General features: G+C 38.0%; 1 protein-coding gene across 5 annotated transcripts in view; it reads left to right on the forward strand.

Annotated features, from left to right (window-relative positions):
- gem (transcription factor CP2 like gemini) overlaps positions 1-10,835 on the forward strand; it is a 56,682-nt gene extending 45,847 nt beyond the window's left edge. For all 5 annotated transcript variants that reach the window (XM_076187178.1, XM_076187151.1, XM_076187160.1 and 2 more), the window contains one exon: positions 219-10,835. In XM_076187178.1, the coding sequence (XP_076043293.1) occupies positions 219-341 (123 nt within the window). In that variant the 3' untranslated portion in view covers positions 342-10,835. The remainder of the gene's footprint in view (positions 1-218) is intronic.
- Positions 10,836-12,923: the final 2,088 nt, after the last annotated feature.

The raw sequence follows: 12,923 nt of genomic DNA on the forward strand, positions 1-12,923 counted from the left end.
ACCAGAACCTTAAGAATGGGTGGGAGTGGACAAGTGCCTTTGATTTGACTACCTCTCTTATGAGAGGAAAGAAGCCCTTGGTATATAGATACATAGTATAGCTTGCATGAGGGTAGGAAATGGAGAAACTGACTATCCTGTGTGTGATATGTACTAACATTTTAAACCTCTCCAGTGTTTCCATTTTTCATGAGGATCTTCCGTGCTTTCCCCTGCAGGTAATACAAAACATGAGAGAGGAGGCGATGTATGCCATGGAAGTGCTTCAGGATGCATCAGGAAATCGCTACAGACTTTTGTTGAGACTTTCGACCCAAGGAAAGCAAGGAGGTGCCACATGACTGCAGATGAACCCTATACATCCAACATCTGTCCGTCAGAGGTTGCTGGTGCTTAGAGCACTGATTACCTCCAGGGATCCAATGTTGGCATCATTAAATCGTGTAGAGTGCAAATTCCATCCATCATCAGTATGTTATTGTGAAGGAGAATAGGTATATATTTATGGGATGATAAAAACATTGATATACTACAAAAGATATATACATTTTAGGTAAATTTTGATATCCCTGCCAAATATCATTTATATGAAAATCATTAGGATCTTATTAAGGTTTCATCTGAATTCAGAATGTATGTTAGGTTCTTGCTTCTCTGGAAAAGCTTGCATTCTAAACCGAATGTGGCCATTTATTTCAGTAAAAGGTTTATCACAGTCCACACTGCCTTAAAGTTGCTTGTCAAGGAAATGTAGACATTGCATGAATGGCTATGACTTTCCTGCAAACATCAGAACAGGGTGGAATAGTTGAGGGAATGGCTGCTGTTTTGAGTGTATTTATATGTAAAAAGAAAAGTACTCAGAAGAACTCATGACCGTGCAGTACCTAGCAGTTAAGAGTAAATGCTCTATTTGGATACTCCCTGGTACATCACTACCATTATATCACAGTCATTACTCACATTCACAATCGCTTTTTCTCACCCCATACATTAAGACTTCACTGCATTAATCAAAGTTCACATGTTGACCTTTAGTAACCATGTGTGGTTATCATGAACCTCTGCAGTTGCAATTTAATTCTCTCTGGTGATCCTGTTCAGTCGATGATAACCTTCCATAGCCATCATTAACCTTTTCTAGTTTGTTTTAAGCATTAGTAGCAGCTCATATCATTTGATAGTACAGAAATGATCCTTTGAAGGTGCTTCGTGGTACATGGACACACCTACCTGTGAGATTGCACAATTTGCTGTGAAAATGAGTAAATGTTTACTGTATTTCATGGAAGATACAGCTGTGAGTGGAATTTTAATTCTATTATAGTAAACATTGATTGCATGACCATGATTTAATTGACCACTGTTATCATGGGCTAGCCTTTTCAATTTTTCAGTTAGGAATTAAGTGGAAATTCAAATTAATTTTAAATTGAGAAGTGGAAGGAGTTGCTGAGTTTCCTTAACCCTTTCACTGCATACGGGATTTCCCACAACTGAATTAGATTGCTTGGCAGCAGCCACAACAAACATTTGAGTCATGAATAGCACTGAAAAGATTTCTCAAGGTACTGGTAGATCAAACCCTTTTGCTGTGTAGTGGGTTTCCATTGGCTGAAGAGTTACCAGGCAGTGGCCTGAACAAATAGTCATCAATATCAGTGAAGGGTTTAAAGATTCTCACATGTTTAAGTCTTCTGTTGAGGCACTATCTTGAGGGTGAATTTCTTTTTGACATCTGTCCAAGAAGTTGTATATTTTTGTTTTCTCGAATAATGGTGCATTTGTACATGTGTATGTTTGCAGTGAGTAGACATGTGCATAAACAAAAGGGCAGTGTGTCTGTGTATCATTTCGTATATTTTGTGTGCATGCTGTCGTAGTAGGGGGTGGATGTACCACAGATATAGTATACATGGGTACAGTTGCCAGTTGTAATTTTTCCACCCAGTCAAGGGTTCTTAAATAAACATGACAGTCGCCCAACAAATGTAACACTGTTTGGAAGGTTCCAAACAAAATAACTTCAAATAGATTCATATTCACAGCATTATTTAGACTTTGGCCTATACCAAATATACAAAAATTAGAGACAGGGTGAAATAATTCATAATGGTAATTGTACATGTGTTGTTATAATTTTATGTACAGTCACCTCATCTCAAGTCTGGTACAACTAACGGCATTCATCAAATGTGGGACTACTATTTTTTACAGATTAATTCAATATTAGATGTTGGCAGAGTTATAGAATTGTATTTCATCTGCTCTTGTTATTATGATGCAAACAAATAGTTGTACTATATTTATTGAATTTTACTCGTAGTTGTACCAGTTATGAGTGGAAGTAACTGCATTTGTACCATTGATATTGTATAGATATACTCCACAATCTTAGTTATTTGCCATTGTTGCAGTATTAGCTTTCTAACACAGGAATTTGAAGTAAGGCAGATCTGTTTTCAAAGTAAATTGAATGAATTATCCTTTCAGTATGGAAATGTTGACAAAAAAACTGAAAACTGAGGAGTTTCAGGAACCAAGATCCGAAATAAGAACAAAACAACAGCAGAATTAAGTTATTACCAAATATCATATACGTTGTGTAACCATTTTGCTTTGATCAAGAACATGCCAAATATGTTGTGTTTCATCATCAATAACCAGTGGATCATAGATGTGGTAAACATGCAAGTAGAATATACTGTATCTTTCTTCCTCAATAGACATTGCTCTGTATCTCTATCGCTCTTTGTGTGTGTGTATATATATATATATGTATATATGTATGTATACATACATACTCAATGATTTTTTCCCCTTACAAGGGAGGTAGCCAAAAAACAAAGGCATAAAAACCACTCCCACCCATTCTAACCCCTACATACTCCACTCTCCTCCACCCTCTTCCCTCCTTCTTATCTTGGCACCTCCTGTATGACGGGTCATCCCTGCATCTTGCCCACCACCCTGGGTCAGAAACAGTGCTGCAAGACACAGCACATCCACAGCAATGCCGCTTTGTTAAATTCCAATCCCCCCCTCATGCAGAAAAGGAGAAGACAGGGAGAAATCTCTTTGGTCTGCATCAATTTATTTCTCACACATACTCCTACCCCACCCACTCCCCCTCATGCATCACAGCATCATCCATACACAACTAGTGATGCATTTTTTTTTTTTTTTTTTTTTTTTTTAATGTCCAAATGTGTTCAGACATTAGATATCAAGTATATGAAAACAGGTGTAAGTACTTGATTCATCCCTCCACATATGCATATATACCTTATCCAAAGAGACATCACAGTATAAAAATAAACAAGTAATTGACCTTTTTAGTCAGGACTCGTATGCTCCAACAAGTGTAGATACCGTAGGGTACGCATACCAATGGAAACACACTTGCTCTATGCAGACACATTTGACACAAAAAACTTCTACCTGCTGATGGTGAATAGATAGGAGCATAATTATAGGCTCACAAAATCACATTATGAGGGGATAGTTGAGTGATTTTTTGAGCCTATAATCATCCTCCTATCTATTCACCATCGGCAGGTAGAAGTTTTTTGTGTAATTGCGTCTGCATAGGGCAAGTGCATCTCCATTGGTACACGTACCCTATATTGGCCAATATGGCTACCTTACAAAATTTATTCTTAGTATAATCTTCAAAGATTAAACACTCCAAATTTCCTTGTCATGAATGGTTAAACATACACATAAAATAGGATATACAATAAGGTATGCGCAAATTAATCATGGTCTATAGGCCTGGAGAATATAAAAAAATACAACTAAAATATCCTTTATATATATATATATATATATATATATATATATATATTTTTTTCATCTATACATGCAACCATTCTCCATTCACCCCTATCTCCTGTCCTCTCCTGTCTTTCCTCAACAGTCATTCCCCTCTTTCCCAATGCCCCTTTTACCCTATCCATCCTCTTTTACTAATCTTCACTCATTCTTTCCATATGTCCAAACCATTCCAATACTCTTTCATCAACCCTATCTCCCAACTCCCTTTCCACTCCCGTTCTCCTCACCTCCTCATTTCTCACACCATCCAACCTAGTAACCCCTATCATACTTCTCAGGCACTTTATCTCACATTCAAACTCCTCTCTTCCTCTCTTATGTTCCATGTTTCTGCCCCATACAGTGCTGTCGGCACAATCACTCCATACAATCTCCTTTTAGCATCCATTCCCAAATGTCTATTTCTCATTACACTTTTTAATTCCCCAAGGCATTTATTCGCTTCTCTCAGTCTACATTCCACCTCCACTCCTCCCTTTCCCTTTTCTTTCACATTTAAGCAGTTTACTTTGAGCACCTCCCTACCTTCTGTCTATTTCCTCTTTCTCCATCTATCTTCCCCTCTCAACTTACCTTCCACCAAAAAATGATCTGATATTCCCCTACTCTCTCCCCTTAGAACATGTACATCCTTAACTCTACTACTATACTCCGGATTACCACTATATAGTCCATTAACACTCTACCACCCTTCCATCCACCACCCTCTCCCATGTATACTTATACTTGACTTTCTTCCTAAACACTGTATTTGCTATCATCAACTCTAGACATATCCCCATCAATTCTCCACTATGATTTTTTCCTGGAACTTCACACTTTCCAACCACTCCATCTATTGGTTTATTTCCTACCCTAGCATTAAGGTCTTCCAATACCACTACATTGACATTTCTCCGTAATCCCTCTATGCACTCATTTAAATCCATCCAAAAAGCCTCCCTTTCCTCCACATTCTTCTCACCACCAGGCCCACATGCACGTATATGTATATATATATATATGCAAACATACACACACTCACACTACTCTATGTATGCTACTCATTTGGAACTGTGGGAGTGTCATAGAGCTGAATGAAGTAACTCAGCAACAATCAGAATTAAAAGATAGGTGCCAGAAATGAATAAGATTAGTTTAACTCCATCACTAATTACAAGATGCCACCATAGCTTGACAACAGCCATAGTAAAAAGAAATGTACTACCTAGAATGGAGGGGGAGAGGGTTTATTGTACAGCTTTTCTTTGTTTTATTTAATTTTATTTTTGGAGGGTGCACTGGGAAAGAGAAGAATGTCTGTTGAGGAAGGAAGAGAGAAAACAGAAGATAGGGGTGAGTGGAGAATGGTTGTGTATGGACCATGCTGTGATGCATGGAAGGGAGTGGGTGGGAGATTGGGGGAGTGGTTATGTATGAATGATATTTTGACACAGCCTGAGGGGATTTCTCCCTATCTTCTCTTTTTCTGCATGAGGGGGTGGAGAGGGGAGACTGCAGATTAAATGAAGCGGCATTACTGGGGATGTACTGTGTCTTGTTACATTGCTTCTGACTCAGAGCAGTGGGCAAGATGCAGGAGGAACCAAAATAAGAGGGAGGGAGGGGGGTGGACAGAATGGGTGGGAGTGGATTTCTTCTTCTTCTAATTCTTATTCTTCTTCTAATTCTTCTTCTTCTTCTTTCTTCTTTCTTCTTATAATGGGGAAAGAGTCTTTGGTGTATATATATATATATATATATATATACGTACATATGTATATCTCAAGCTTATATTTTCCATTGTTTCTACTTGGGCATTCAATTATAGATTTTTGTGTCACCACATATTTTTTTCATGAGCATATTGTTTAAGGTTATTGTATCTTGATCATAGTATTTTTGCATGTGTATAAGGACACATTGTGTATTATGATTATTATTAATTGTACTGCATGTAAACTAAGTTGATTGTGAAATCCCATGCATATTTATCTCAGTTTAGCAGTAAGATCTTTCCCTACTATTTAAAATTTTGTCATCATAATCGGAGATCTTGTTATGGGAATGCCTCACAGTTTTATTTGGCTCAAGTTTTATTAGATCTTTTACTTGGTGCACATTTTTCTGGAGCATAGATACCAACTGGATCCAGTAGGCTTCTCAATTGATCGCATTTGTTATTCCATCAGCCATGGGGATGGTTGTCGCATCATTGTAAAAATTATATCCTGCCGTGTTTGGTTAGTATTTTAAATTCACTAAGCTGCGGTTTGTGGAGTGTGGAGGACATCTGAAATGTTTTAAATACAAGGTTATTTCCTTCTTGCACACAAGTAGATATGTTGCCTAACATATATATATATATATATATAGTTTTTGTTTTGTTTTGTTTTTTTCCGTCTCAAAACAAATTTACAGTTTGTGGACTCCTGGTTGTATGCCGAATGATTATAATTGCTGCCTCAAATTTCACAGACTGGAAACACAGCCTCTCAGGAGCTAGGAAGAACTTTGGACTAATGTCTGTGTTCTCTTAATGTGGGACTGTTTCTATGTCACTGACTTATAGTGGTAGCAGTAGCCATATTGGAAGTAGTAGTAGTAGTAGTAGTAGTATGAAGGGAGCACTTCCCCATTTGTCTGCTTTCCTTGTGTGAAAAGGTGGAAGGAATACAGTCGTCAAGAGATCATGGATTCAGTCCAAAGACTGAACAGCTGACTGCACTTCCAAATGGAAGTGAGGATATTGATGAGTCTTGAAGACTGGTGGCAGAAAGACGACTGATATTCACCACGTAGGACCACCTCATGCTGGCATCCATTGTTTGTCCCTTGTATTCTTGATGTTTTGCATAATGATGATAATCGGTTCTTTCTCTATGTTACTCTTTAGCCATATTTTAGGTGCATATCCAGAATTGTCAGAAATTAGGGAGGGGGCATGTGCAAAAGAATAGAACAGAAAAATATACTTGTATTATGTTGTGATGTAAATACATACATACATACATGTTGTGATGTTAGAAGAGTGTATCTAAATTTCTATTTTCATATATTTAAATTCCTCAATTAATCAGGGGTCCCGACTCCTTAAACTAATAATTCTCTTTCATTTATTTTTCCTCTTTGCTGCAGAGTTAAGCAGCACCGCTTACGACATAACTGACAGCTGGTACACCAGATCCAGATGATGTACCAGTAGGTATTGTGTTCAGTAGCTATATTTACCATGTTACAGCTGTTGTCTATTATTTTTACATTTTTAGTCTACATAGATTGTCTGTGGTTTCCTTGTTGTACCAGTCGCACAAAAATTCTTCGTCTTGCACAATTATTAGGTCCTTTGGTATTAATACTGTGGTATGTGTACTATTACCACAATAGTGTAACATCATGACTCCATCCATTGAATGTATGCTTTGCTTCATTAGTTATGTTGTGATATCTACTAGATGTCTTGTGCCTAATGTGCAATGGTTGTACAGTCGAAAAGATAATTATCACCGAGCATATTCTTCAGGCTGCTCTCTAGTGTCTAGCCTCATTCAACTTGAGCAAGTTTCCGTCAGAATCTTTGCTGAATTGGCCTCCTCTTTTTTTTCTTCTTCTTCTTCTTCTTCTTCTTCTTCTTCTTCTTCTTCTTCTTCTTCTTCTTCTTCTTCTTCTTCTTCTTCTTCTTCTTCTTCTTCTTCTTCTTCTTCTTCTTCTTCTTCTTCTTCTTCTTCTTCTTCTTCTTCTTCTTCTTCTTCTTCTTCTTCTTCTTCTTCTTCTTCTTCTTCTTCTTCTTCTTCTTCTTCTTCTTCTTCTTCTTCTTCTTCTTCTTCTTCTTCTTCTTCTTCTTCTTTCTCCTAGTTTCACCAGAATGAATAGCCAAGGGAGGGCCTAGAGATAGGCCAAGAGGTTTTTCTGTCCAGAATTATATTATTTTCCAAAAGTATCCATTCGATTGGTGCATGTGTACAAGGATTTAGATGAGTCAGAACAAGCCAGTTTGCCATACCAGTTGTCAGCATTGCCATCAAATATTCTGTTTTGATCAGTTTTCTATCAAATTGCAATGTTATCTTGATTGTTCAATGTGTATATGGATTGGGTGGGAAGGATCGTGAACATGAAAGTGCTAGGTAGAGGTATGGAGTTGGGAAGTAAGAGTAGAGGTGAAGAAAGTGAGTAAGCCAGTTCTTGCTTGTGGAAGATCTTGCACTTGGGGCTAATACTGAGGAGAGACTGAAGCAGTTGGTAACTGGGTTTGAAAGAATATGAGCAAGGAAAAAGTTATGAGTGAATGTGGATCAGAGTACGGTGATGAGATGTATGAGAAGTGATAGTGGTAGTAAATCAGCCAGGAGTTTGAAGGTAAACCAGCACCAGTTGTTGGGGCTTGCTGTGGAGGAACTGTTTCCTGCTGCATTGCCTTCAATCCAATCAGCATGGCAGGGATCAAGGAAGATAATTCACAAGGTGCTAAGGTGGGAGGGGCACTGAATGGGTTTTGGATGGGTGTGGTATAGGCGTATGCTTTTGACTCTGTCGCCATCTTTTAAGGGAGGAAAGTTTGTCTGGTATGTTTGTTTACATAAATTGTATCCCTGTTTTATTTTATTTTTTATTTATTATTATTTTTTCTTTCTTCTCTTTTCCCACTTTCAGTCAATTGGTGAAGTTATACAAGTCTCTCATTTACTCTCCCTCTCCCTACCCTGCCATCTACACTGTTGAGTTGTACATTTTATTTTGTGTATCCAGGATGCTTTAGTTTATTTACTAGCCTCTCTGAAAATATTGTACATGTAGATCTCTTAATCCAACACTCACCAACTACCACTTGTAAGGACATTTAGGCCCAGGACATAAACCCACTTTGGGAATTTGCCCATGAGATAAAACACCACTAATTTAGATATCATGTAATGCTTCCCATCAACCTCTTTGAGGGAGACAATGTTTTCTTAACCAGATTTATAGTTGTTGTGAATCAACTTTCAAGATCTCACAGCTCTCTTCACTTTATCTTCCTTGTAAGAAGAAGGTAGCAAGATTTTGAGGCAGGACTTAAGGACATGACATTTGGAATAGGAAGATCTTTAGCTCCCACATAAAACTCTACATGGTGGTCCATGAGTTCAACTGCCACTTGGGAATGAATGCTAAAAGTGAAGTAGTGATGGAGACTGACATTATATTCACTCACTGTCAAGCTTTTCTCCCACCACTCAACATTAACTTGATCCTTAACAACCTAAATTCCTCTGGCAATTGTGCTTGATTAAGGACAGGAGAAAGTGATCTCTGGAAGCCCCTAGACACAATCTACATGGATAATGGAACAGGCCCAGTAGTCATCCTGTATTGGGACAGGATATTAATAGTTTGACAGCAGCTTGTACCCTGCTCACCTGACATAGGCCAAAGGCTAAAACAGGCATGTCAAACATAGTCCCTGTATACCAGCCTGGTTGGGGAGCCACACCCAGTAAGGTATTCCAAGATGTGGTAAGAATAACTGGTACAACCAAAACAACAACAGGGAGGATGCAGTGGCCCTCCCAAAAACAAAGTCTCTCAATTGTATCCCTACATACTCCGGAAAATCTTCCTGAGAATCAAGCAACCCTCCACTCCCATATACAATGTTAACATTGAAACAACTGCCTACCATCTTCACAGAGGGAAATAGTCTCACTGATGTTATTGAGCACTAGTACCAGGATCAGCAACTGCATCTATGACCCTACTAAGCAACATTGTATTCCTGAACCTGCCACAGAGTTGACCCTGACTTAGACTACTCAAGATTCTTGATCCTGAAATTCATTGACAATGAGTCAAGTAGCAGAATGCCCCATGGAAGTATATGGTGACTTTAGTAAATGTGGAAGATGCCCACAATGTATGGCCCAAAAGAAATGGAACCCTAATGGTAGAATTACTCCAGAATACTTCACAGATAACTATAGCAATCTCCCACCAGTACTCCAGAACACAACCATACAAAAACACATATACACCCAAATAATTAGGCAAACACTCCAAAACCCATCCCAAAACCAAACTTCCCCAGGCTTTCTTTACCAAGAAATTACAAGAATCACACTGACATGACAGGTCAGGCCACCACCCAGCACTGAAGTACCAACTCAGAATTGGCCTAGCCACAGACTTAAATTCCCCAAGATGCAATCACCACTCAGAAGACACTGAACACCTCATCCTACACTGCCCCACTCTCGCCTTATCCAGACAAAAGTATAGCATATCCTTAAATGACATGTAGCTCAAACTAGAGCCCACTGCCAATTACCTGGGAAATGTGGGTCTTGTGCAACAGTGACCTAAAGTAACAGATTGATTTATAAACATAGGAGTACAGAAAAAGCAGTTAAGAGAAATAATAATGTGGTCTTAATGTGTGACTTCAACTAAGGAGACATTAGTTGGAAAGAATGGAGAACCAATAGAAATATAGCATTATGGGGGTAATACACTGCTAAATATAGCAAAAGACAATCTAATGATACAGTGGATTAAAGAACCAACAAGGATAAGAGGGATGATACACCAGATAGATATACTGCTGACTAAAGAACCAGATGTACATCCCTTGATTTATGGATACTGTATGGAGAAGAATGACTATGAAGTACTGGAGTTCAGTTTTACTGTAATGCAAAACTAAGGGATACCGGTAAGGCAGGGAGAGATATGACTTTGAAAAGGCAAACTTTATAGAACTGAAAGAAAAAATGGGGGGTGGGGGGGTTTGGAAAGAGTTCCGAGTCAAAATATCCAGCATAAATGGGGTGTTTTTATATATATCATACCAAAACACAGTAGAAAAATGTATACCAAAACTGAAAGGATGGGCATTTTTAAGAAAATGCAAGAAATGGAGAGATAGGGAAAGTGGAGATGATAATCATGGTGGCAAGGAGGTTCATCTTAATTGTGTGAGACGGTCAAAGTATATAAAAGAGGACAAAATATTTAGAAAAGGAAGATTGTGTTTCCATATATATATATATATATATATATATATATATTTTATATATATATATATATATATTTTATATATATATATATATATATTTTTTTTTTTCTTTCTTTCTTTCTTTCTTTCTTTCTTTCCTTCCAAGAGAGGGATGGTTGGGTGAACTTTGTTTAGTTGGATCAAAAGAAAGCATTTTGGTAATCTTACCTCACAAAAAATTATGGAAATTGGAATATACACATACATATACCAATGGCTTTTTCCCCCTTACAAGGGAGGTACGGTAACCAAAAGTCAAAGGCATAAATCCAATCCAATATATAGGGGGTCTTGAAGCGAATTTCCTAGAATGGGTAAGATAATTTCTTAGGAACAGATTAATGAGGACAGAAGTTACTAGTGGAGTCCTATAAGGGGTTAATTAAGTACCGGTAATATTTTTTATATATGATAATGACCTGATGGATAATTCAACCAGTTATGCTAAAATATTTGCTGATGATAATGAGATAATGAGGGGAGTGATTCACCAAAATTTGAATATACTGCAGTAGTTTGGTTGTCACACAGATGTACAAGATAGAGGAAACTCAAAGAGGAGCAATTAAAATGGTTCTAGATCTTGCTGATAGAATACATGAAGAAAGACTGAATATTCAGGAACTACTAGAATCAGAGGAGAGAAGAAGTGATTGAAAAGCAGTATAAAGGGACATGAAAGGTGTGGATATATTTGACAAAGAAGACCTCTTAATGTGAAAGTAAAAGAGTACTAGAGCCCATGAGAGGAAATTAAGAAAGACTAAATGTTTGAAGGACATTAGATATATAATTTTCCTCAGAAATATTGATTCATTGAATAATTTGGATGGAGGAATAGTCAAGCAGGAGAGGGAAATTTAGTAAAAAATAACCAGTGGAAATGCTGAGATTGGACCCTATGAGCATAGTTTGTATCCTGAATACTACAACTAGGTAAATAAATGATGATGATGTATTTACCTAGCTGTAGTACTCAGGATAGAAACTATGTTCATAGGGTCCAATCTCAGCATTTCCACTGGCCATTTTTTACCCTAAATTTCCCTCTCCTGTTTACTTCTATTATTTCATTCAAACTATTCCATGAATCAATGATTCTATGAGGAAAATTATAAATTAAATGTTTGAGTGGTTACTATGTTGGATAAAGTGAGAAATGAGGAGGAAAAGGAGATGCCAGATAGAGCTGGTGAAAGATTATTAGGATGGTTTGGACACATAGAAAGAATGAGTTATGAAAGATTTGTAAAAGGTGTGGAAGGAGTGAACTTGAAGGGACAACTGAAGATGAGATGGGTGAAAGGGGTGATGAGCAACAGGGGAATGTCTGTTGAGCAAGGAAGGGAGAAGGCAGAAGATAGGAATGAGTGGAGAATAACTGTATGGATGATACTGTTATGCAAGGAAGTGGGGTAGGGGGTGTTTATGTGTGAATGATATTTTGACACAGCCTAAAGGGATTTCTCCCCATCTTCTCTTTTACTGCATGAGGGGATGGAGAGGGGAGGGTTACTGATTAAATTAAGTGGCCTTGCTGTGAATGTACTCCTGTCTTGCTGCATTGCATTTGACCCAGGGCAGTTGGCAGATACTGGGATGACCTGTCATCCATATGGAGCTGAGATGGGAGGGGTAGAAGGGAATGAAATGAGTGGATAATAGGTTTGTGCCTCTGACTTGGCTACCCCCTTTATAAGGAGGAAAAAGCTCTTGGTATATAGATAGATAAATACATACCTAGATCACAAGGGAAACACACTGTGACCAACTCCAAAATTTAATAGTCCCCTAAACTCCCAAATGTTAGCCCTGCTGAGAAATTATTCCCTTAACAAACAAGACTTTGTTAACATAACTATAATCAGGCTATATATAACCCAATACTGAAGCAGTAACAACAGAAAGTTTACCCAACCACAATCGTATTGCCCAAGTTTCAGTCACTACACAGAAGAAATTGGACACCTCATTCTACACTTCCTTGCTCTCAACCCATCCGGATAGTAGCACATTTCTGCATTGAATGACACGGGTCAAACCAGAGCTTGTTACTGGTAACCTGTGGCCCATGGGT

This window comes from Oratosquilla oratoria, chromosome 1, assembly GCF_046742065.1.
Source record: "Oratosquilla oratoria isolate Oo_2021 chromosome 1, ASM4674206v1, whole genome shotgun sequence".
In the NCBI taxonomy this organism is placed as follows: Eukaryota; Metazoa; Arthropoda; class Malacostraca; order Stomatopoda; family Squillidae; genus Oratosquilla; species Oratosquilla oratoria.